At 41.0% G+C, this 22337-nt stretch overlaps 1 protein-coding gene across 2 annotated transcripts; it reads right to left on the minus strand.

Annotated features, from left to right (window-relative positions):
* Positions 1-2355: 2355 nt before the first annotated feature.
* On the minus strand, positions 2356-19535 carry fli1 (Fli-1 proto-oncogene, ETS transcription factor). 2 transcript variants are annotated; one of them, XM_041242488.1, is made up of 8 exons: positions 19301-19535; positions 18120-18274; positions 16471-16674; positions 13723-13791; positions 5857-5919; positions 5346-5405; positions 4982-5029; positions 2356-4615 (listed from the first exon to the last, which is right to left on the minus strand). In XM_041242488.1, the coding sequence occupies exons 1-8, from the start codon at positions 19429-19431 to the stop codon at positions 4086-4088; spliced, it is 1260 nt and encodes a 419-aa protein (XP_041098422.1). In that variant the 5' UTR covers positions 19432-19535; the 3' UTR covers positions 2356-4085. The 2 variants fall into 2 exon arrangements, with proteins under 2 accessions (XP_041098422.1, XP_041098421.1); XM_041242487.1 differs by having other exon boundaries at positions 4973-5029.
* Between the last annotated feature and the right edge of the window lie 2802 nt (positions 19536-22337).

The following is a 22337-nucleotide window of genomic DNA, read 5'->3' on the forward strand; positions in this document are numbered from 1 at the left end:
GTAACTTACGATATTTTGACAGAAAATACCAATGTTAATAAAATGTGTTGAATTCCGATCTCCGAAGTCCCGAATCAATCGGTAAAAAACAAACAAACAAACAAAAAAAAACGATGTTTGATTTTTGCCTATCACGTGATACTGGTATATTACTAACCTGTAAATAGACATGTAATACTATTTAAATGTTACCCAGATATGAGCTGAATTTAGCTCTGTTCTACTCTGAAGAAATGTTAAGAACAGCCTTTCACTTGAAGGTAGAGATATTAATAATCTATGGAGTTCTTTGTTCAGTGTGGAGAATCTGCAACATGCCACTGATTCTTCTGCACTGCTTGCCATGTTTCTCGTGGTTACACTTTGGGACAGAGATCTGAAGGAATCTGGCGTTATTCTTGGACGGCTTTCACACAGAATGACATTTATTTTTTCTCCAATAGCAATTCCATCAACTTTTAAGTCCAAATGTTTGTTTTTTTTTTTCCCTTCATTTAAACAGTTGTGTTTGAACTGTAATGAAAAGTAGTTTCTGTTTCAGCATGTCCGAGTGCCGGCGCTGAGACGGCAGTGGCCCTGTTTCCAAAGAGCTTCCTCCCGTCGTAATGAACACCTGTTGACTTTACAAAACTAGCATCAGAAGTCTAAGTGACGTGATTTAATGCCTCTTCAGCACTTTCACGTTGCTTGTTTCTTAGCTGTGTACATTGCTGTTGAATTTTCATCATTTAAAAACAAATAGGAGATAATTAAAGGTGAGTAAACATGGCTGCTTTAAATCGAGATGCTTTGTGACAACACCCAACTCTCCTCTCCTTGGTGGCAAGTGACTCCTCTACTCAACTCCTAACGCTGTCAAATTCCATTATCATATGGGCCATGGCTGTGTATATTGACTGCATTGTACTATTGTGTGTGTGTGTGTGTGTCTGTGTGTGAGAGAGAGAGAGAGCTTTCACCTCTCTCCATTAATCCAAATGCAAAGCGAAGGCTGGGAGCAGAGAGCGGTGAATGAAGGGCATTGGGAACCTCGGTTCACACCCTCACATCTAATGATAGGTACCATTATCCTCATTCCCTTGTCACAATGACTCACTTTGAAATACTGCCCCCAGCGCAGCAACCCAGACCTGTGACCCTGAGAAAAAACCGACGTCCAGCTTCATTTTAGACTAACATCCTTCTAGTTTCACATCCATTCCTTCCGCAGCGTTACCAAAGACTCATACAATCACGTCCATGGTGATGGGTCACCAACACAGAGACATGCAGACTGAAAAAGAAAGTGCTTCCCAAGATAATTACAAACCAGTGACAGAGTAAAGAAATATGAGGGCTGCATTATGTGGTTTAGCATGATTCACTGTAGCTTCCAGACGGCCATCACTAGACAGCCTGTGCAGGCCAGATTAATAGAAGGAGCAGCACCCATGCATTAGTCTGGTTGTTACATGTGCCACATTGCAGCACCAAGGCTATGTTATTGTCATGAAAAGGGGTTTACATTGGCTGTTTAGATTACACACGTAATAACATTATAATAACTGGGTCACGACCAGTGTTGTTCACAAGGCTGTTTCTATGTATTTGCACAGTAGTTACCGAGTAAGAGAAGGAAGCATTGGTAATCACATACGCTCTTAGGGAGGTACTTTACACAACATTTACACGCAGAGCAGCTGAAGATTCAATCTCTTCCTCACTGGCTGGAAAGTCTGCGCAGTGAAGTATAGAAATATTTCAGTTTTGAGGTGGCTGATGATGGAATACTAAAACAATATAACAAGACCTTGTTTTTCTCCGGGGATATTGTGAAGCAGAGCACCACTAAGTTAAAGGAATTTGTTGCTTTTCATATGGAAATATCTGTGTAGGTATATGTTTGATATTGCCGTTGTGTTATTATATTTCTCTGTGCTTTGCAAGGTATTATCAATATTGATATTGACACACGTGCACCATATTGATATTCAAGTATCAAATCGTTGCCCAGCCCTAGTAGTGGCAATGCAATTACAAGTCTAATCAGGCTCTGTAATGTAAAGTGCTATAGTCACAGTCTTTCTTTCTTTCTTTCTTTCACACACAGTCAGGCACACTTTTGAGACATGCCTTTATCATTACTCAAAGTATAAGTATGGGATTTACACATTGAAGGAACGTGAACCAGTACCAAAGACATACTCCTATCCGATGTGTTCAAACCTCAAAACCACCCAGTCTTCTAATTGCTTGTACTGGCATTGAAATAGCCACTTTTGGGCAGCATAGGCTTCAGTCCAGTGGATCATGTGTGTAAAATCCACAAGTAACAGCAGGAAGATCACTGGACTCAATAAGTTTAGAATAAGGCAGTTTAGAAGAAAACAAAAAAAACATTTCTTTATTTGTCACATTTTTTTTTTCTTTACAGCAAAGCCCTTTTACAACAGCTGGGCATTATACTTCATACATTGCAAGAACAACAATGACAAAAAAAAAGATTACTTGCAAAATTATATATATTTATTATCCAGAAAGTACATTGCATATAGAAGTAGCAAATAACCCCATCTTAAAATGGAGGTTATTCATGTAATGCTACATATTTAGAATGCCACAAGAGGGAATTTAAGGAGGAATGGGAAGCTTTAAGTTAGGGAATGGTGCCCTTGAAGAGCAAGTGAGTGGGAGAAAAAGTCTACCTTTAAAAATGATTGTCAATTCGGAATTATGGTTCATAACGGTTTTGGTATAAAGGGTGAGACATAATAATTCGTTTCCACTGCACAATACTGATAATAATGCATCCTGCATCTTCAACATTCTTTACAATTCAGTAAAAGCTATAGCCCTAATGTACAGATTAACAAAAACAAAACCAAAAGATGTACAAATTTGTTTAAAAAAAAAAAAAAAAAAAAAAAATTGATTTATTATTATTTTTTGATTGTAAAAATTGCATTTGTGACCGAGGTCAACTCGTTATTTATTTATTTATTTTTTTAATACTGTGTAACATATGAAAATAACTCTGCATAATTTATACAGTAAATTGCTTTAACGCGTGGTTGACCAATGTTTTAACTAAAAAAAAAAAAAAAAAAATATAGGTCTGACGAACGCACAGCGTTCGCGAATCTCAAGACTTCTTTTTCAGCCTCATGGTTTTTTTTTGTTTTTATTTCACTTAGTTAATTATTTAGCTTCAACAGTTCATGGCTGGATGTCCATACTTGGCATCGTAGTCCTTTTAAGGAATCCTCTTCCTAAGAAAGTCAAGTTCACTCCGTCTTGGAGAGTGTTCAGGATTAAGAATGAGCGGAGGTCGAGAATCAGATGGAGAGTAGATCTTCAGAAGTGAAAGGTCTAGAATGCCGTCAGTGTCATTGCAGACTTCCAAAGGCTTGTGTTCTAGACTGGGTTCCGGAACACAGGTTGCTTTACAATCCTGGAAGGCTAAATAGAAGATGATACCTCATGGAGCCCAGGACGTGTGTCGTAAAGATCTGGGTTCAGAACATTGAAGACCAATGGTTCGTATGTTCTTATGAGGGTGTTTCATAGCCTCTTCCTTTGCTGGTTTTGAAAATTCCAGTTTGGATGACACCTCAGTATTAAAAAAAAAACAAACATATAGTCTTCCAGTTGCCAACCAAACTTCGCTGAGATGCCCTCCAGAATTCAAGGCAAAGAAGTATATAAGACTATCAAAAATCTTAGCCATTTCCATTGAAAGGTACAGGTTCATAAAGATGGCTATTACTGTCTAAGGAGTTACAGCACTTGGTCCTGCTTGAGACCCTTTGCAGTTGGGTCCATGTCTTGGGATAATCGACGAAAGGTCCATATCTTGAGCGCCCAGCGATCGTCTTCACCAGTCTGTGGAATACTGAATTCATTGCTACTGGCCCAAGATCCAGTCCAGAAGAGCACAAAAAAAACACACACAAAACATAAAACAACAACAACGACCGCTCTACAGATGAACAAGTAGTATTCCGTTTCTAAGTGAACGATTAATCCAGTTTTTTTTTCTTTTTTATTCATTTTTTCAAAGATTTTCCAGAAGAGGAATCCAGGATTGAGTGCAGGTCCAAATGGCACTAGTAATAGCTGCCGAGGTGGGACGGAACGTGGGTGTTGGGGTGTCGAGGCACATTGGGGTTGGGGTAGATCCCTCCAGCCGGGGAGCTCCAGTAGGGGGCGGCCGCGCCGAAGAAACTGGAGGAGGTGACGGGCATGGAGGAGGGGTGGGGCGAGACAAAGTTCACCTTCTGCTGGTGAGCGTGATACGAAGGCATATAGGCCAGGTCCGAGGGGTACTTGTACATGGAGGACTCGGTGGGGTGTGGCTGCAGGGCCTGGGCGATGCCGTGGAAATCGAACTTGTAGGCGTAGCGCTTGCCGTGCACCTTGGTCATGATGTTCTTGTCGTAGTAGTAGCGCAGGGCGCGGCTCAGCTTGTCGTAGTTCATGTTGGGCTTGCTCTTGCGCTCCCCCCAGCGCCGCGCCACCTCGTCCGGGTCCGTCATCTTGAACTCCCCGTTGGTCCCCTCCCAGGTGATGCAGCCGGCGTTGGAGCTGTCCGACAGGAGCTCCAGCAGGAACTGCCACAGCTGGATCTGCCCGCTCCCTGCGTCAACGAGAGAATAAAACAAAGTTCAGCTACACGGCCCCTCTGCTGCTGTCTCTCGCAGCTGACTTCCTGTCCTGCAACCATTCCAAATCCCTTTATCATGTCTGAAGCAACACCTGTAGTTCTGTTGTTTGTAAATGCACTTTTATTTGACTGACTTCCCTGGTATAAATGATACCGTGATGCGGTATCATTTGCACTAAAACACTGAAGGGACCAGAAGATGATGCTTAAGCGAATGGAACGGGGGACGCTCAGAAATGGATGAACTAATGTGTGGAACAACAGACAGACAGACAGGGGTGTGGATGGACAGTTATATAGATAGACCAAAATAAAATTAATTCGTCTTACTTGTCTTACCTGGATTTGCTAATCGACTGCTAGTGGGACCCAGAATCTGGTAGGGATCTAAGAAAAAAAAAAGAAAACCATTTTTATAGGAATTTGAAACGAAACGAGTTAAACATGATGTATGCTGTTGTTTTGAAGACTGTGAATGGACATGACTTTGTGTTCTTGACTCAGTAACTGTAGTTAATCAGTGTTTCCAAAGCGGCAGATTGACTGGTGAATGAATGGCAAATCAGCAGCTAAGACAATAAAAGATGTTCTTGTGTAGCATTGTGTGGGACAGGTGCAATGAGATTGGACTGCTCCTTCCCAACAGCTGTCTAACCAGCGAGCGTCCCCAGTGCAGTATATCGTGCCAGTGTCGCTCACTCACCTGGCTGTGGTCTCTGCTGCTCTGAGCTCTTGGAAACGTTCTGTGCGACTGCCGGAGAGCCTGTAAAACACAGCGCCTTTTTAAAACAGTGGACTAGTTCAAAGAAAGCACAGACAAAACAGGACCTCTTAGCGTTCAGGGATCAATGCAAGGTAAGAAATATTAAGAGTTATGATAACTAATGCATCCTTGTTGTTGTTTTGTTCACTTTTTATTGGGTTCGGTTTCGGTCAGTGTATTCTGACTTTTTAAGACAGAAGTGACTTCACCCGAGCTTTCCGAGTCCTGTCCAATCAAAATGAAACCATTACCCAGCAGAACCATGGCTGGTGTTTGTAAGCAATGTCACATTCGCTCTCAGTAGATTGCTGGTTTGCACTTTCTTTAAGCTGGACGTTTTCCTTATAATCCCTCTGTTTTCTTTGTTATAAACCAAACGGCGGACAAGCAAAACACCGGTAAAATAAAAACTGAAGAAAGAAATCAGTCAGCGAGTGTGATTTCCATTCACCTTTTACACTGTGCATGTTGTTAGTCCAGCCCGGCGGTCTCCTCACTGACTCATAGGAGGGATCTGGAAGGCATTAGTAAAAGACAGGAGTTATATAAAGGTCTTCTGCTGTACGGGAAACACTTGACAGTGGGTGCTGAAGGTTGGTGCGTTTTCATAGGATGCATGTAAATCTTTCAAAGATTTACAAATACTGATCAAGGGTGCCATAGGGCAGTGTCGCTGATTCTTAAACACAAAAATCACCTGGGACTTAGTCCCTGCTTTATTAAGGGTGTAAGAGAGAAACTATATAAGCAACAGATTTGGGAATTTCTGAAATTCGCTTTCTTTGTGAATACAATTTTTTTTTAATTATTAACCCTCCCCCCAACCTCAAAGTTTGACATGCCCTACTGGTTGAGAACGGTTATGTTAAGCAAACTCATATTTTCATTTTTTAAAACAGATTTTTGGGAGAGCACTAGACCCCCTTCCTCACCACAGGAAGCACCTCTTTATTGTATTTCCATTAGTTTGCTCTTGGTTGCTCACTGATCGGTTTGTTTGTTAGTGTCGGGGAGGAGAGAAAGTGAGTAACAGAAAAAACACAAGAAAGACATTTTGTGCTGCAACGCTCCTGTACTTTCCCTCTGCAGCATTCACTGGGTTTAGTGAGTAACTGGACTGTTATGGAAAAAGAAAGTCCAAAGAGCCAAAGCTGAACACTATCTATAAAAAACTTCCCGGCAGCTCTACAGCCAGACTCCTCGGAGATCGCTGGCCGCGTCGTTGTGGTTTCAGTTGGCATGCAAGCCACCTATATAGGGGTGAGACCGCCAGGATGATGTAGAGTAACAAAAAAAAAAAACAGAAAACGTTCTTTATTTGTATTTCCACTGAACAGCCTTTATGAGATACATTCATGGTATCTGTTGTATTATAATTTGGGCAGGTTTTGTAATGGTGCTAATTTACAGATTGAAGGAGAGTGGGGGACTCTGTTACAGTATAGGGGGTACAGATTGAGGGAGAGTCGGGGGCTGTGTTACAGTATAGAGGGGTACAGATTGAGGGAGAGTCGGGGGCTGTGTTACAGTATAGGGGGTACAGATTGAGGGAGAGTCGGGGGCTGTGTTACAGTATAGAGGGGTACAGATTGAGGGAGAGTCGGGGGCTGTGTTACAGTATAGAGGGGTACAGATTGAGGGAGAGTCGGGGGCTGTGTTACAGTATAGTGGGGTACAGATTGAGGGAGAGTCGGGGGCTGTGTTACAGTATAGGGGGTACAGATTGAGGGAGAGTAGGGGGCTGTGTTACAGTATAGAGGGGTGCAGACTGAGGGAGAGTCGGGGGCTGTGTTACAGTATAGAGGGGTACAGATTGAAGGAGAGTCGGGGGCTCTGTTACAGTATAGAGGGGTACAGACTGAGGGAGAGTAGGGGGCTGTGTTACAGTATAGAGGGGTACAGATTGAGGGAGAGTCGGGGGCTGTGTTACAGTATAGAGGGGTACAGATTGAGGGAGAGTTGGGGATACTGTCAGATTAAGCCATTCAGTTTTTCTTCGTTCACAATGAATGGATCTGGTCTGGAAAGAGTTAAGTGTATGAAAACTGAGCCGAGCTGCTTTGCCTCCCCTCTTTCCACCCCTCGGCTGCTTTGTCTAGACCTTATTGAAATCACGGCTATCCTGTGTTAAAAGGTGCTAAAAGACGCACAGGCTACAGACTGACTGCTTTGTGCCCTTCATTGTTTTTCTTGAGTTGGCCCCAAATGCCTTGTAAGTGAAGTGCAATGCTACCCTCTAGTGGCCAGCTTGGGTTAATGTTTAACTCAGTCAGCTGAACTCTTCAAACCACAATTCTATTCAACACCTGGCACACCTCACGGTAAACCATGGCAGGTCCTGTCAGTAGATTTTTCTACAAGCTCTGATGCAGTTCAGTTCAGACTGTATAAATGCTGGAACTGCAACAGTAAATACAGAGTCATCAGTAGAGCTGTGCATGGTTCATTTCTCTTATATTCTGCTTGTAATGCAGGGTTACATCACAAGACCGCGGGACAAGTCTGGTATCCCATCACATTTGACTTATTATTATACAACAGCATAACAAAAGCCATCTTGAAGTCATTGTAGAGCTCAAGAAGCGAAACCCGTTCTTTATAACTGCTGGGGTGACTCATCATACCAATAGATTGTATTGCTGAGGGTTTCTGCTGTGTTTACTTAAGCAAACTACCAGCTGGATATTTTTAATCTGTTATGAAAATTGTACCAAAGGAAATTCTCACATCAGGCCCTATTGGCTGAACTCTGACTGCTGGCTCCTGTTGGATCATCCTGAGCTGTGTTTTTTTTAAAAGCCACTTGTTTAAATAATGATGAAGGCCATATGCTTCTCTTGCTGTATGCGCAGAAACAATGCAGTAATCCCGCTTCATTTAGTAGCAGTGAATATCAGTTGCTTTTCTTCTTCATTAAGTACTTCTAGTGATCCTGTTGGGTCTTGATTCTCCTGGTCTCTGTCTCTGACTGTCTGTCTGTCTGTCTGCCTCTCTCTCTCTCTCTGTCTGTCTCTGACTGTCTGTCTGTCTGTCTCCCTCCCTCTCTCTCTGACTGTCTGTCTGTCTGTCTCTCTCTGACTGTCTGCCTCTCTCCCCCTCTCTCTCTCTCTGACTGTCTCTCTTTCTGTCTCTCTCTCCCTCTCTCTCTCTCTCTCTCTCTCTCTCTCTCTCTCTCTCTCTCTCTCTCTCTCTCTGTATATTAAAGGATTACCCAAGCCTGAGCATTTCACTGAGCAAACCATATATTACTTTTCCAGATGGACTGTTACTACAATGTGAGGCACCACTCAAACAATACCATCTACTGAAAGCCAGACTTATATTACAATGAAAACTGCTTAACAGAATCAACTGTTAATTGAATCAGCTGCATACTGAATGAATTACTGAATGAACCATGTAGAAAACGCGAGCACACAGAGGTTTTCACTTGTTGAATAATTATATGTGTGTGTGCATGCGTGCGTGCGTGCGAGTGTGTGCGTGCGTGCGTGCGTGCGTGCGTGCGTGCGTGTGTGTTTAAGGCTCTTTATTTGGTGTTTGTCTTTTTTCTGATGTATTTGTATGAAAGCTGTGTCTGTTTTATATTGCGTAGTAAACTGAGACACTGTGACTTGTATTGTTGAAGAATTAGCCATACGTTAAAAAATGATCTGTTTTTTAAAATCTAAAATCAAATTGGAATAAAACGCCCACTTTTTAATAGTCGAAGGAAGTCTTTTTCGATCGATTTCAGTCTAGAACCTGTTCTAACATTGTCCCTAATTATTGAATTGAGCTGCCTGGAGACTTGTTCCAGCCTAGTCTACGAACATGTAATTGAACCTAGCTGCTCGATTTTAAGCAGTTAAGGATATGGTTTGAATAAGTCAGGTTTGGAAAGGACTCGGGAGAGCCAAAAAGTGAGTCCCCCGGACTAAAATATATTTTGAAATCAACTGCATAACATCCAGAACGCTCTCTTTAAAAGGCAGGGTTCAGGGTATTGAATGCACTGCATCTATAGAAAATGATCCTGCAAATCTGATTTAAAAGAACAGTGGACCTAACAGAAGCATCAGCAAAAAAATGAAGCCCTTCAGTCAACAAACAAGTTTAGAAAAGGGAGCTGGGTGTGTTGAAGCAGGCTAAACTTTACATTTATTTATTTGTATGTTTGACAAAGCAAGGCACACTTTTAAAGAAGCCGTTCCACATTGCACTGGGGGTGTCCCCTTTCTGAGGGAGGGAATGGGATCAGGATTGCACACAGTGTGAGTGCAGGATATGCCGTCTGCTTCAATCCTGAAGGAGCCAGTGTAAGGCTGAGCTGCAGCGGCTGAGAGGGGGTCCTTGGAGAGTTGCGTTTCCTGCCTGCCTCGCCTTCAGACAGCCTCTCTTTGTTTCACAGGCTTCTTTTTAAACTTTTTTTTTGGTGAAAAAATGCACAAGGGCTGCCTCCTTCCAAGAGAAGGGGTCACGGGGAGAGAAAATTGCAGAGAGACAAAACAGAAATTTGGAATTGGAAAAGAAAACAGTTACGACAGGCCCTCGCTACCGTCTAATAGGTTGAAAGCAAGCGTTTTTTATTACAAAAAATCAGTCCAATAAAGTTAGGTACTACTTAACATTAATCCAAAATGTACAGTACTGCACCAGTACGGTAAGCAACCCCATCAAACAGAATGCAGGATGCGTTATCGAGCCTGTCTGTGCAATGAACTTCAATGTACTTGTGTGTCACAGTTCATGGATAAGGTCAATAGAAATTGCAGTAGAGTATTGCTCCTTGAATGCACTGTATAAGCCCCATGGAATACTGTGCTGCGTTTAGATTCTGCAGAGAACAGTTATTTAGTATTTCATGTCAGTTTTTCTTTTAAGTATATGGCAAAGCGGTGTGTAATTCAATATGCCAATGTAACATTATTCAGCAGGTTTTATTACTTTATGAAGAGTTAATTCTATAGGGTGATGCTAAACTTTTGGTCAGAGCTGTAGAGTTTCAGTCTCTGGACTGACTGCTATGCTAATCTGAAGTTTTTTCATGTGGGTCTTTGGTAAATCAGATTGTGTGTCTGTAGTTTTGCCTTAGCGTTCTAGCTGAGTATTTTGAAGCTGAATGGTAACTCAGAAAGTTAGTGTACGGGATGATAACTGTGCTTGTCTTAGTGTGCTTGGGTTTGTTTAGCGATGGCCCAGTGAAAACCGAAGATGATCTGTTCTACACAGCCAGCAGGCTTTCTTTTATCGAATTGAACAACGGCTTTGCTTTCATTGGCTGTGTGCTAGCAGTGAAACGCAGGGCGGGGTGCCAGAGCTTTTACTGAAGGCATGCACTGTAAAAAAAAAAAAAATATATATATATATATCTGATCGGAATAAACTTTAAAACAACAGAGTGTGTGTCTAATTTCGAACCCAAATCCAATAAAATAAACCAGAATTATTTCCAATAATTAAATCTAACGCTGCCTGGTTTCAGTTAGAGGCAAGTTTTTATTTTTTATGTATATTTTACCGATCTGTTTCTTTTTTTTTTTTTTGCTGAGGGGAGCGGTACATGATTCGATCAGTGGAAGTATCCCACTGTTTTTTGCTAGTTCAAACGGCTGGCATGAATAAAAATAAAAAGAGAGAGAGAGATTTGATCCGTCCATAATCTTATCCCCTTTGCCGTTAGGATAATTGAATTAATAAGGGAAAATATTAGGCACCTCCAAACAAATCTGCGGCCTGGGAACGATAATCAGTCTTCAGGGGTCTTATCGCGGTTTCCTTTCCCTCGGCCCCACCTAGATAGACTAAGTGCTAAAGCTCCCAGGAACGAATGTAATCATTATTATTGCAGACTTTCAGAGCTGCACTGTGGCACTGCCCTGCTGCCTGACTTCATTGTGATGTGATGAATTGAGAGCTCCAGGCTCTGCACTGCTCGTGTTATTCTAGTATTTCATAGGCTTAGGGTATTTTTTAAAAATAATTTTCCATTTTCGCTTTCTTGGTCCACATTCAAGACATAGGAACATTTTTTTTGGCTGTACCTTTTTTAATCGGATCAGCTAAAACGGGTACAAAAAAATCTAGGCGCTAGCTTTAAAAGCCAGGAAAGTCAGGTGAGAGGTGGAAATTGAAGACAAGGAAAGTTCCTCTAGTGGAGTCAGAAAATTAAAAACCAACAAACGCAGCAGCGTCACAAGAATGCAAGTGCGGCAATGCTGAAAGAAAAAAAAAAACTCAAATCCTTTGACAAACGATTCAAGACACTGAGACAGACGTAGTTTAGTATTGGTTCAGGCTACATTGCTACCAATAAATCATTTATATAAAGAAAATGTTGAGAATGTTTAGGTAACTAGTAAGAAAGCTCTGCCTAGCGACTACAACTGGAGGTGTACAAAGTGAAGGGCTAATGCTGTGTGATTCTCCAGTTGGAGTGCAACATGTGCTGTGCTGCCTGGCTCAGTGCAGGGTGGAGCAGCAGGGAGACAGAGCAGGAATATGACAAGCCAAAGCGTTTCAATATTATCCCAAAGGCAGCAAGCAGTAGAAAACCTGGAACAATGCATCGTTTACTCGTGACAAACAGCAGCACCAAACAACCTCTTTATACCCCAGACCAACGTACGTGTGTGTGTGTGTGTGTGTGTGTGTGTGTGTGTGTGTGTGTGTGTGTGTGTGTGTGTGTGTGTGTGTGTGTGTGTGTGTGTGTGTGTGTGTGTGTGTGTGTGTGTGTGTGTGTGTGTGGGGGCGCGCACCTGCTAACATGAACCTAAGTGCTGGTGTGTACTACAATTGATAGGATTATGCAAGTCAATTTGAAGTTCCTTAACGCTGAAGCTTATAAGTCAATAATCTCCTTATTTGCCTATTTCTCAATAAATCCCCGTATCAAGGAATAAGTCCACCCCCCCATCTTTACCTGTACACTGCAGTAATAACATGTAGGATCTGCCTTATAAACTGTCAATCTGTGCTGGTTTGTTCCAGAAGACACCCTCGTATTATACAAGCATTAAAATGACAGACGCCTTGTTTACTACTAGCCATCCCTCTCATTGCCCTGCTCCTGAATTCATTTAGAAAAACAACAGAGTGCGTAGTTGTGCCTTTGAGGCACCAACACCTGTCCCTCCTGCAGAGAAGAGGCTTCGAAGCAACCTGGCCATGAGATCTGTGCTCAAGCCTGCCATTAGAGCAGAACAGGAGAGGTGCCTGTTGCTGCTTTGTCTTGCTAATGCCCCTGTATTGTGGAAGTGCTTTCAGCAGCCTGTGTTCAGGTAAAGGCATGGGGGGGGGGGGGGTTTGAATAGGAGCTTCAAGTGGCGCAGTTATTATCCCCTTCACAAAGAACGCACCTGCCAATTGCTGTGCTTATAATAATATCTGCATCCCCTTGCACGGGAGTAAGAACAGACGCAGGCAGTGCACAAAGATTGAGGGAGATGAAGTGTTGGGGTTTGTAAAAGCAAAGGTGCAGGGTTTTTTGTTGCTGGCATGAATTCACTTTAATGTAATCTTTTGTTTCACATGCCCTCCTTTTATCTCTGTTACCCACCAGCCCCCCCCCCCTCACGTTTTAGTAAATTACATTAAAAAACGGCTTAGTTTTGTATTCATGTTTACACTTTTTTTTTAAAACCACGTTGTTTTTCATTCAAATCTTTTTTGTTGTTTCTTGTTGCTTACTTTTCCCCTCAAATTTCTCTTCCATCCTTCCTCTATGAAAAGATTTATAATGGACCACCTTATAGAATATGCTCAAGGAATAGTTTTATTCCTGCCAAAACAGTAGCAGATACACGCCAGCACTAGAATGAGATCTGCAAAAGAATTAGCTGCAGCTATAATGTGCATCATTATTCTGTAATTCTCTGTGACAAATACAGATGCGGATTTTGAAGGTATGTCGCAACATTCCCAGTTTTTAAAACTGATGTACTTTTTTTTAAAACCTGATGTCACTAAATCATTAATGATCTTAATAGCGGCTGATCAATGAACGTCACTCTAAGTGTGACAAAATCTAACATCCGATCCCCTTCAGTCACTCTGTGCACAGTTGTACCACATTGAATCTATGTATCTATGTTATAATGCATATATGTGTCTTTCAAAGTTATGACAGGGCAACTTCTCGAACTCCATTGAGTTCACACAGACTGTTTTAAAATGTAGATTCATCTCTTTATTTACGGATGTAGAAATATAAAAACTCAGGAAAGTTAATATCTGAATGATTCAGATCAATGCAAAAGCCCAGCTGTGCCTGGGCTCCTTGCTTCTGCACATTTGCCCAGATAAACTGGTCTGCAGTGTTGTGCAGAGTATCACTCACCTTCCTTGACAGCCAGGCGTGGGGACTGTTCGGTGTGAGATGGGGCGTTATAAGACAACGAGGAGCTGCCTGCAACACAACAGAGAGACCAGTTAGAAGGGAAGCAGCTGTTCCTCTTCAGGAAGCACGTTTAGGAAACTAGCCCTTGCTGTTTCCTTCAAGAGCCCACAGTTATCAAATTGACCCAATTTATTTATTTAACCAGGATAGAGCCCTGGAGATATGCATTTCATTTCAAGGGGGTTCTGGCAGGAGAAGGCAGCAAAATATATCATAAAATCAAGGGCAGGTATACACAAGTCATTCAGAACAAAAACACTCAAAACAATCAAAAATAGTAACACAAAATACAAGCATACACAATAAAATTATTCCAGTTTACATGATCTTGGTCATAGTCGCTATTTACAGGATTTGCAACCCAGGTCAGATGTAAAATACATATTTACGAAAGGCTGTGTTTATGTTCGAAGGCAAGGAGTTCCAAAGATGAGATGCTTGATTTACAAAGGCACGTTGGCCCCTATTAGATCTCAATTCAGGGATTTTAGAAGTAGACACATCATTTGTTCTTAGCGCATTGGTAGAGTTACATGTCTCTATCAGAGAATTTGGAACATCATGTCTTCTATAAAATTCAGTTATGATTATGAATAGAGCTTGGGGCATTGTACTGGCCAGTTACCCAGTGTTGGTATCCACTACTGGGAGGAACAGACACCACGGCACCCCTGAACAAACCATGGAAGTGCGGCTTCAGGAAGAAAATGGAGATTGTTTCTTGTGTTTTCTCTTCTATCCGTTACCCTTGCCTGCATCAGATGCACTGGGTGAGAAGTGTTCTTTTTTGAGTTTTACTGGAAAGGGTCTAGTGAGGGCAGTGTTTTTCCTGGTCTCTGCAGCAGGGCGAGTGGGGGGATGTTCAGGTCTAGTCTGGTTTTAAAAGCCCCCCAGAGCACTGGCACTGGAGTGAGAGAACAGGGAAGCCATTGTCTGAGGCACAGTCCCAACCCGGCAATCAAACCTAAATGCTCCGCAAAATAATTCCAAACTTACACGGCATGCACAGGTCAAAGACGCATGCTGAAAGAGGCATTCTGTCAGCCAGCACAGGTTTGGAAAGGCACTTTGTATTGTAACAATACTGTTTATACAAGTTATCACTGCAACTAGCACTCCACGGAGGCTACTGGTCTGACTTTAAGAGATTGTTGTTTGATCATTTGAGCCAGCCTTGTGATTGCATGTGAAAGTAATACAATAGCACATGGATTATGACACCGTGCACTCGCAGTGGGCTCGCTCCTGGGACGCCTTTGTAAATGAGCTGTTTGGAGCTCATGCAGCTTTTTCAGCAAAAAAACAAAAACAAAAAAAAAACTACATCAGAAAATAAAATGGATCTAACATTGTACCTTTGTACTTTTAAAATAGGCTCTTGAATAAGCTGAAGCATTTCTCTTTTTTATATATATAAGCTGAAGCATATATCTATATTTAACTTACATATATATATATATATATATAAAATTCCCTAAATGTAGGAATATAATATACTGAATAGCTGAAATCCAAATATTGCAGTGTGTCACCTCAGGACACAATTTGACGGAGACTGCAAGGCTTGTAATTACTAAATACTTCCAGGACAGGCTGCAGTTTACCATTTATTCTGATTGGGAAGCAAATAGTCAGTCCAGCCCTCATGAGGAAAGGCAGATTTCTTCATTCAGAGTTGGGCCGAGATTTCTTTCAATGTTTTTCTTCTGGCAGCTTGTGACCGTGTTTATTTTTACTACAATAAATCAGCTAAAGTTTCGAGTTTCCAGCTCTGAGGTTACGAGAACACTCCGCCCTATTTTTTAGACCTATCAAAATAAAACACAGTGTATCTCTAAAAGATTTGATTTAGAAGGCAGATGTTGGATAGGAGTGTGTTTATTGCATAGCATTCTAGGATTAAAAAATGTCCAAAATACAGATCTTTGAAAAGAGCACATTACACCAAGACTAGGGCTGTTGCCAACAAAATGATTAATGGTCTGCTTTCACTAAAGGGACATGTAAGAACAATATTACTGCCATGAAGAAGCTTGCTAGTGAAACACCCTGACCACCCATTTCAGTTAAAAATTCTGTTCCCAAAACACAGATTGGTGCCAATAGTGCACGTTAATTCCACTAGCTTTGTGCCTCAAGAATGATCTACAGTACATCCGTAGTTAAGCTTCATTGTACAGAACATGGGATTCCTCTTGAAATGCGTGCCAGCATAATCCTACTGAAGAACAGTGACAGCAGAACATTCCCAACAAGCTCTCCACCAATAACACCCTTTAAACCTCAAGCCCTTTCCTAAACTATACACTTCTCCTGCGTTCCTCTTGAGATAAGTTGCAAACAGCAGAAATACCTGATCTTCCAATTGAGCTCCATGCAAATTAAACAAGACATTCCCAATGCGATCCATGTCTTTGGTACAGTGTATCTGGGACACCCTATTCCTAATATTACATGCCATACCCAAGAGAACACCATAGCCCCACCAGTAGATCAATGCATAAAAAACTACCTATTGTGGTCTATACCCACTGAGCTAGCATCAAGTATTCTTCATTTATTGAAGATCCGTTTCAGATGAAGTCTCAATCAATCAACATGCATACACATAATGTTTAAGGTAAAAGTGGAAGTTGAGATGTGAAAGCCCAAATGTTCTTCAGAGCAGAGAGGGAGAGAGAGACTTACTTTCCCTGAGGTAATTGAGATGCGAGAGCAGGACCTCTGCGTTGTACACTGACGTCATCCTCAGAAAGTCCTCCTTGTTCATTTTACAGAGCTCCTTGCCGTCCGTGCTCTGGAACAGCGATGTGTCAATCTCCATCAGTCCGTACTCTTTGATCGCCCACTCCAGCCACTGTCTGACGTGATCTTGGGACCACAAAGAGGGATCTGCATAACGACAAAACAACAGAGTCTTGTTTAATCCTTTCAGTCCTAGATGGGAATTCAAGGACCTGCCTTATCGACGCATGTTAACACAGACCGTCGGAAATCACGTTAGAACCTCACGGGACTCCTAGGTCCCAGTCTGAGGTTGTGTAGAAATATATAAATATTTGTTCTTGTGCATACTCAAGAAAGATCAGCTTGACAATAATAATAATACAGGACAGAAAGGTCTGAGGAAAGCCTCAGTTGGATTCAATCTAAACACCATGGATTCAAACTAAACTGCCATTTTCCTTACGGCACTATGTGCGCAAGAAACTCAAACTTTGCCTGGTGGAGATGGGAGTTTATATTCTTGTTATGGAAGAAATTTATAAAGTCAGGCTGTGCACATGTATTGAAGCCTCTGGTTTTGAGTTTGAAACACTGAAGCCAGAGACTTTATCGATTGGCAGGACTTCAGATATCCAATGATCAGGAGAGGAGTGTGAAATGCACTAATTAATGACATGGCTGTGATGTCACCCTGCTGTATGATTAAACACCCTATAATTGGCAGGTGGCACTAAGTGCCAACTGAAATAGAGGGTTCAATGTTTAAATACCAGGTATTAACAGATACATTACTGTCAGTGTGAAAACAGTATTTGTATGTTTAATCTTTTGTGCTTTGTTGTTATAACGGGATAGGTTTGCTGTTTTTTGAGGTACTTCAAATAAAATAATTTTTCACATCAACATGTTTATAGTTTATAAAAAAAAAAAAATTATACTACTTAAAAAAAAAAAAAAACACTAAAAGTAATTGGTCAAGTTAACAAAAATGTAATCAGGCAAAGCTTCTAGCGTTGGGAAAAATACGCGAAAAAAAACATACAAAAATAAAAGAAAATGCAATTATCATTTAAAAACGAGAAAACTCGTTTCAGTAAAAAAAATAAAAAGCACATCAAACGATTCATGCTTATGCATGTGGAATACACACAAAGCGACATTATGCATTCAGAATATATTGTCTATACAAAACAGTTGCTTACTAAAACAGTCATTTGTGCATCAATCCAAAAATGAGCATTACTTCCTTCACAATAGAGCCTCGCAGTTCTAAATCAGGCTGCTGTGTAATTACCAATACTAATTAAAGTAATTAGGCAGTGGACACCTAATGCAACGTGCTAGCATATCCCCTATAAGAGCTGTCTATGGTAGGGTTAGCGTTAAAGCGCAACACATTGAAGCACAGCGCAGCATGGTAAAACGAAGAAATAATGACAGAAGCATGACAAAGCATGATATAAAGTTAGTAAACTACTGTTAAAATCAATATACAAATGATGTATATAGAATACACAGTTTCAAATACACAGAAATACATGTAGCATGCGTTACAGTGAAACGCGACCGCAGCTGCCCCTATCGGGTTGAGGGTATAGGCTCTCTCTCACCTGCAGGAACTATGACTCTCCTCTCGTTTGTGGTCATGTTAGGAGGCGGGGGGCCATTCTTCTCGTCCATGTAACTGCCATAACTCATCTGGGCCGCATCCGTCCCTCCGACCAGTTTACTGCATTTGTTGAGACTGCAGTCGACGGGGGATTCCCTGAAAAAGGTTAACGAGGTAGATGCCATCAGCGACCGCCGGCAGAGCTCGCGGGGAAAGGAATAGGGTGTGGGCGAGCGGCAGGGGGGGAAAGGGAAGAGGAGAGAGACCGCCAGAGACAAGGCACTGCAGGGAGACAGGTGGATGAAACCGCGCAGAGGAACCGGCAGGTGAGGTGATAGAAAAAAAAAGAAAGAAAAACAGATAGAATGAGAAAGTTATGTTCTTTAAATCTAAAACCAGTAACTTTTTAGACGACGGATCAGCCAAACTAAATAGACAAGTGCTAGCTAGATAAAGTGAGACAGACAGATCGACAGAATTTTATAGATAGATAAATAGATAGATATATATATAGATAGATAGATAGATAGATAGAAAATGATACATTGTGCATAGATACGTACATGCAGTAAATAAGCGATAAGCATAAAGATGCTTATATTGAGGATACTAAAAACAGTGGATACATAATGCTGCGTGTTAGCATAACAGAGAACCGGCAGAATAAAGCGATGAAAGAGGCAGGTGGAGCCGAGCAGTGGAAGACAGGGTCTGCCTGCACCGTCATCGATGTAGACGCTGTGCGCAGCTACTGCACCGCGAACCGAGGATTAGACTCTATTCACAGTCAATTACTAGGCTGTGTCAACACTGCCCGCTGCCCACAAAGGCGAGGAGCGCTGCCTACACGCACAGTCCACTTCAGAGACACTTCCCATTGTTCAAAGAGGTACGACTGCAGCCTATATTAAAATGAAGCTGTCAATTTAGATGTGTAATGAGCGAAGAAGAAGAAGAAGAAGAAGAAGAAGAAGAAGAAGAAGAAGAAGAAGAAGAAGAAGAAGAAGAAGAAGAAGAAGAAGAATTTTTATTCTGTATTATTTAACTGAAGTTTCGGCTTCAGCTGCATTTTAGTTCTGCATCGTTATACCCGCATTGTAAAATGTAAATGACTGGGAAGGAACAGTTCAATGTTCCTCGTTATAATTTGATTCCAGTGTGACAGAGAGTGGATTTCGTTACCTGGAGCCGTTCATGTGATCGTACTCCCGCTTGACATTGACTCGGGCCGGCTGATGTATCCATTCTTGCTGGGGGGGTAAGGGGGTGATCTTGTGGGGTTGCACATAGTCCTGGGTTCCTGAGGCTGTCATGTCTGGCTTGGGCAACTGGGCAGCGGCGTAAGGGGGCTCGAACAAAGACTGGTCGTCACTCACCACCGACAATGCCTCCTGAAAAAAAAAAAAAAAAATTGTCAAACTTCTGTGTTCTCGTGATTGAAAGTGTAGGGCTGGATGCGCATCACTGATCAACGTACGAGAATGAAGTCCACGTTTCTTACTTTCTACACTTGGCTTGGATACACTGATGGAGGCGGCCCATTTATGTTGCAACAAAGCATATTTTGGAACCACATGTTAATATTGTCATAAATTCCATTTAACCACTTCAAGGCGAGTTTTGTACTGTAGTTATTTATGTATATAGCCACGGTCGTAGAATGCATTACTACTACAACAAATAATAGCAATAATAATAATTATTATTATATACATTGACAGTATTTAAACTACGAATCGGTGTATAGTTTTTTCTCTATGAATAGGGCTGGAATAAGCGAGTGAGCATTCACAATAGTTTAACAAGTCTTTAGATATCGCCACACCTTTCACGTAAAACAATACCATTACGTCATAAGGGACATGGCTTCCACACAGTATTACACGGGACAGCATTGACTCGTTTTTTTCTACTGCTAAGAATTATAATATTAGCTTTTGGTCTGGTTATGGTTTGCGGGTTTGGATTCATCGTTCAGTTTTCATGGCTGTCCTGTCCTGCGTGTATCTGTGTAGGCATTTATCTTGAATGCGATCTGAAAAGGAATAGTTGAGTATGAATAGGCTCCATTCACAAAACGGTAACTCAGGAGTTCGTGAAAATAATGTTACAAATCAGAACGAGAACTTGGGCATCTCAGATAAAATAAAAAAAAAAAAAAGCAATCAGACATTGAAAACAGCCGCACGTTTAAATACGACAGCTGCAAAACGTTTGCCCAAATTTGCAGCCACAGTTTCTATAGTATGAATAGGTTACTCATTTCTGAGAAAGCTATAATACGTTGTGATTCCCGCTTTCAATTATCCACTTCCTTTATAACAGACACAAGAAACACACCTTGAAGGGCACACACAGCTCAGACAGACACTGGTGGAAATGTCAAGCAATGCAACCAGCGATGAAGCGGAGAATGTGGGCTATTGAGGAATTAGCAAGACACCTGTCTTTACCGGATAAACAATGGCCAATGACACTATTAGTTTTTGTGTGTGCTTTTTACATGTAATAAGAAGACAAAAAGTCAAATCATACTGATTTATGTAATAAAATAAACGTGTATAGGGTTATAATATGTACAGAACTGCCCATGCGCGGGACCTCACATATTTCAATGGGTTTATGATAGAGGCCCCACTACAGTCTTTATCAGTAAGCTCACCCATTATATTTTACAATAAACGACTGTATTAATCGGTGTCTGGTTCCACGTTTCACTTCTCTTTTGTTTTAGAAATCATGTCTTCAGGATAAAGAATCTATGTCGTACATAGCACCGCAATGATTTTGATATATAGATTTCAAACTAACTTTTGGAGATTTTATTTTGCATAATAATAATAATAATAATAATAATAACAATCGTTGACAGTGTGGAGCGGTAGAGAGCATCTTGTCATGTCTTGTAAAAGTTGACAGTTTTCTGCGGTTTTTTTCATAAATTTGCAGCTGTTACTTTAAAACCACCAGCTTCTAAACAGACAGCCTTCAAACAGCATCAGACCACAGGCAGGCCCTGATGCGGGTTGACTTGGAGAGATGGGGGGGGGGGGGGGGGGGCTTGAGAAATCTCGAATTTGACCGGGTTACCCTGTTGCCACATCGTGGATCCACCGTGCACGACCTCTAGCCTACACCGACAAACCCGACATTCCTAACGCCCTGCTAGTGCTCACGCGTGGAGGAAGGAGAGCCTTTGTTTGAGGTGGAAGAGGAAGCCTGCCAGGAAACGAGATTGCGTGGAGCAGGAAGCCCAGTTCGGTTTGATAAAGCCACCTCTCTCGTGATCAAGTGTGGATACAGTTATAAGTCAATCAAGTTTTTATGTGGTGGTAAGGCGAAAACATATCCAGAATTCATAAACTGTAAAGCAGTATATCATTCCTATAGTCATGATGATTACTTTTTCTGCCGATAATTAAAAATATAATTATGCATGTTCTAACATACATTTGATATACTTGATATAATTAACTAATTTAAGACACATTCCATGTTAAACCCACCAACAGCACTTATGCATTATATATTTGAACAGGTCATTTATTTCTTTAATTTTAAACAAGTAAGCATTTTAGCAAACTCTAAGAGTTCCTTTAATTTGAGTGCATACGATTTATAATGAATTCTTCAAAGTTTTTAATGTACAGGTCCCAGGTCCAGAGAATAATATATGAAAAATGACAATGTTAGATACTAAACTATGAGTTATAAAACATTGTAATATGGGTATATAAACTGTCTGGATAAAATACTATAATATATTATATGTATATAATATATATATATATATATATTATATATCTATATATATATATATATATATATATATATATATATACATTTTCCCGCCAAAGTTTCCAGGTGTCTTGATGTGTGTTGTTTGGCAGTGTTTTCACGACGGTTAAAGTAGTTCCAGTTTTAGTGCTCTGTCTGTGCTGTAAATGCAAGCTTGACTCGACTGATTTCATCTTAAACAGCTTGTTATTTTCTGGGCACTTCCAAAGCTCCAGACCCCAGATTCACACCACACCCAAGGCCACTAGGCTGCTGTGATACAGTGGGTTAACCGCATGGAAAAATTTCTTCATTTTGGTGATATATATATATATATATATATATATATATATATATATATATATATATATATATATATATATATATATATATATATATATATATATATATATTATAAACTGAATTCGACGTTTCCTCACTT

This window comes from Polyodon spathula, unplaced genomic scaffold (assembly GCF_017654505.1).
Source record: "Polyodon spathula isolate WHYD16114869_AA unplaced genomic scaffold, ASM1765450v1 scaffolds_1299, whole genome shotgun sequence".
NCBI lineage: Eukaryota > Metazoa > Chordata > Actinopteri > Acipenseriformes > Polyodontidae > Polyodon > Polyodon spathula.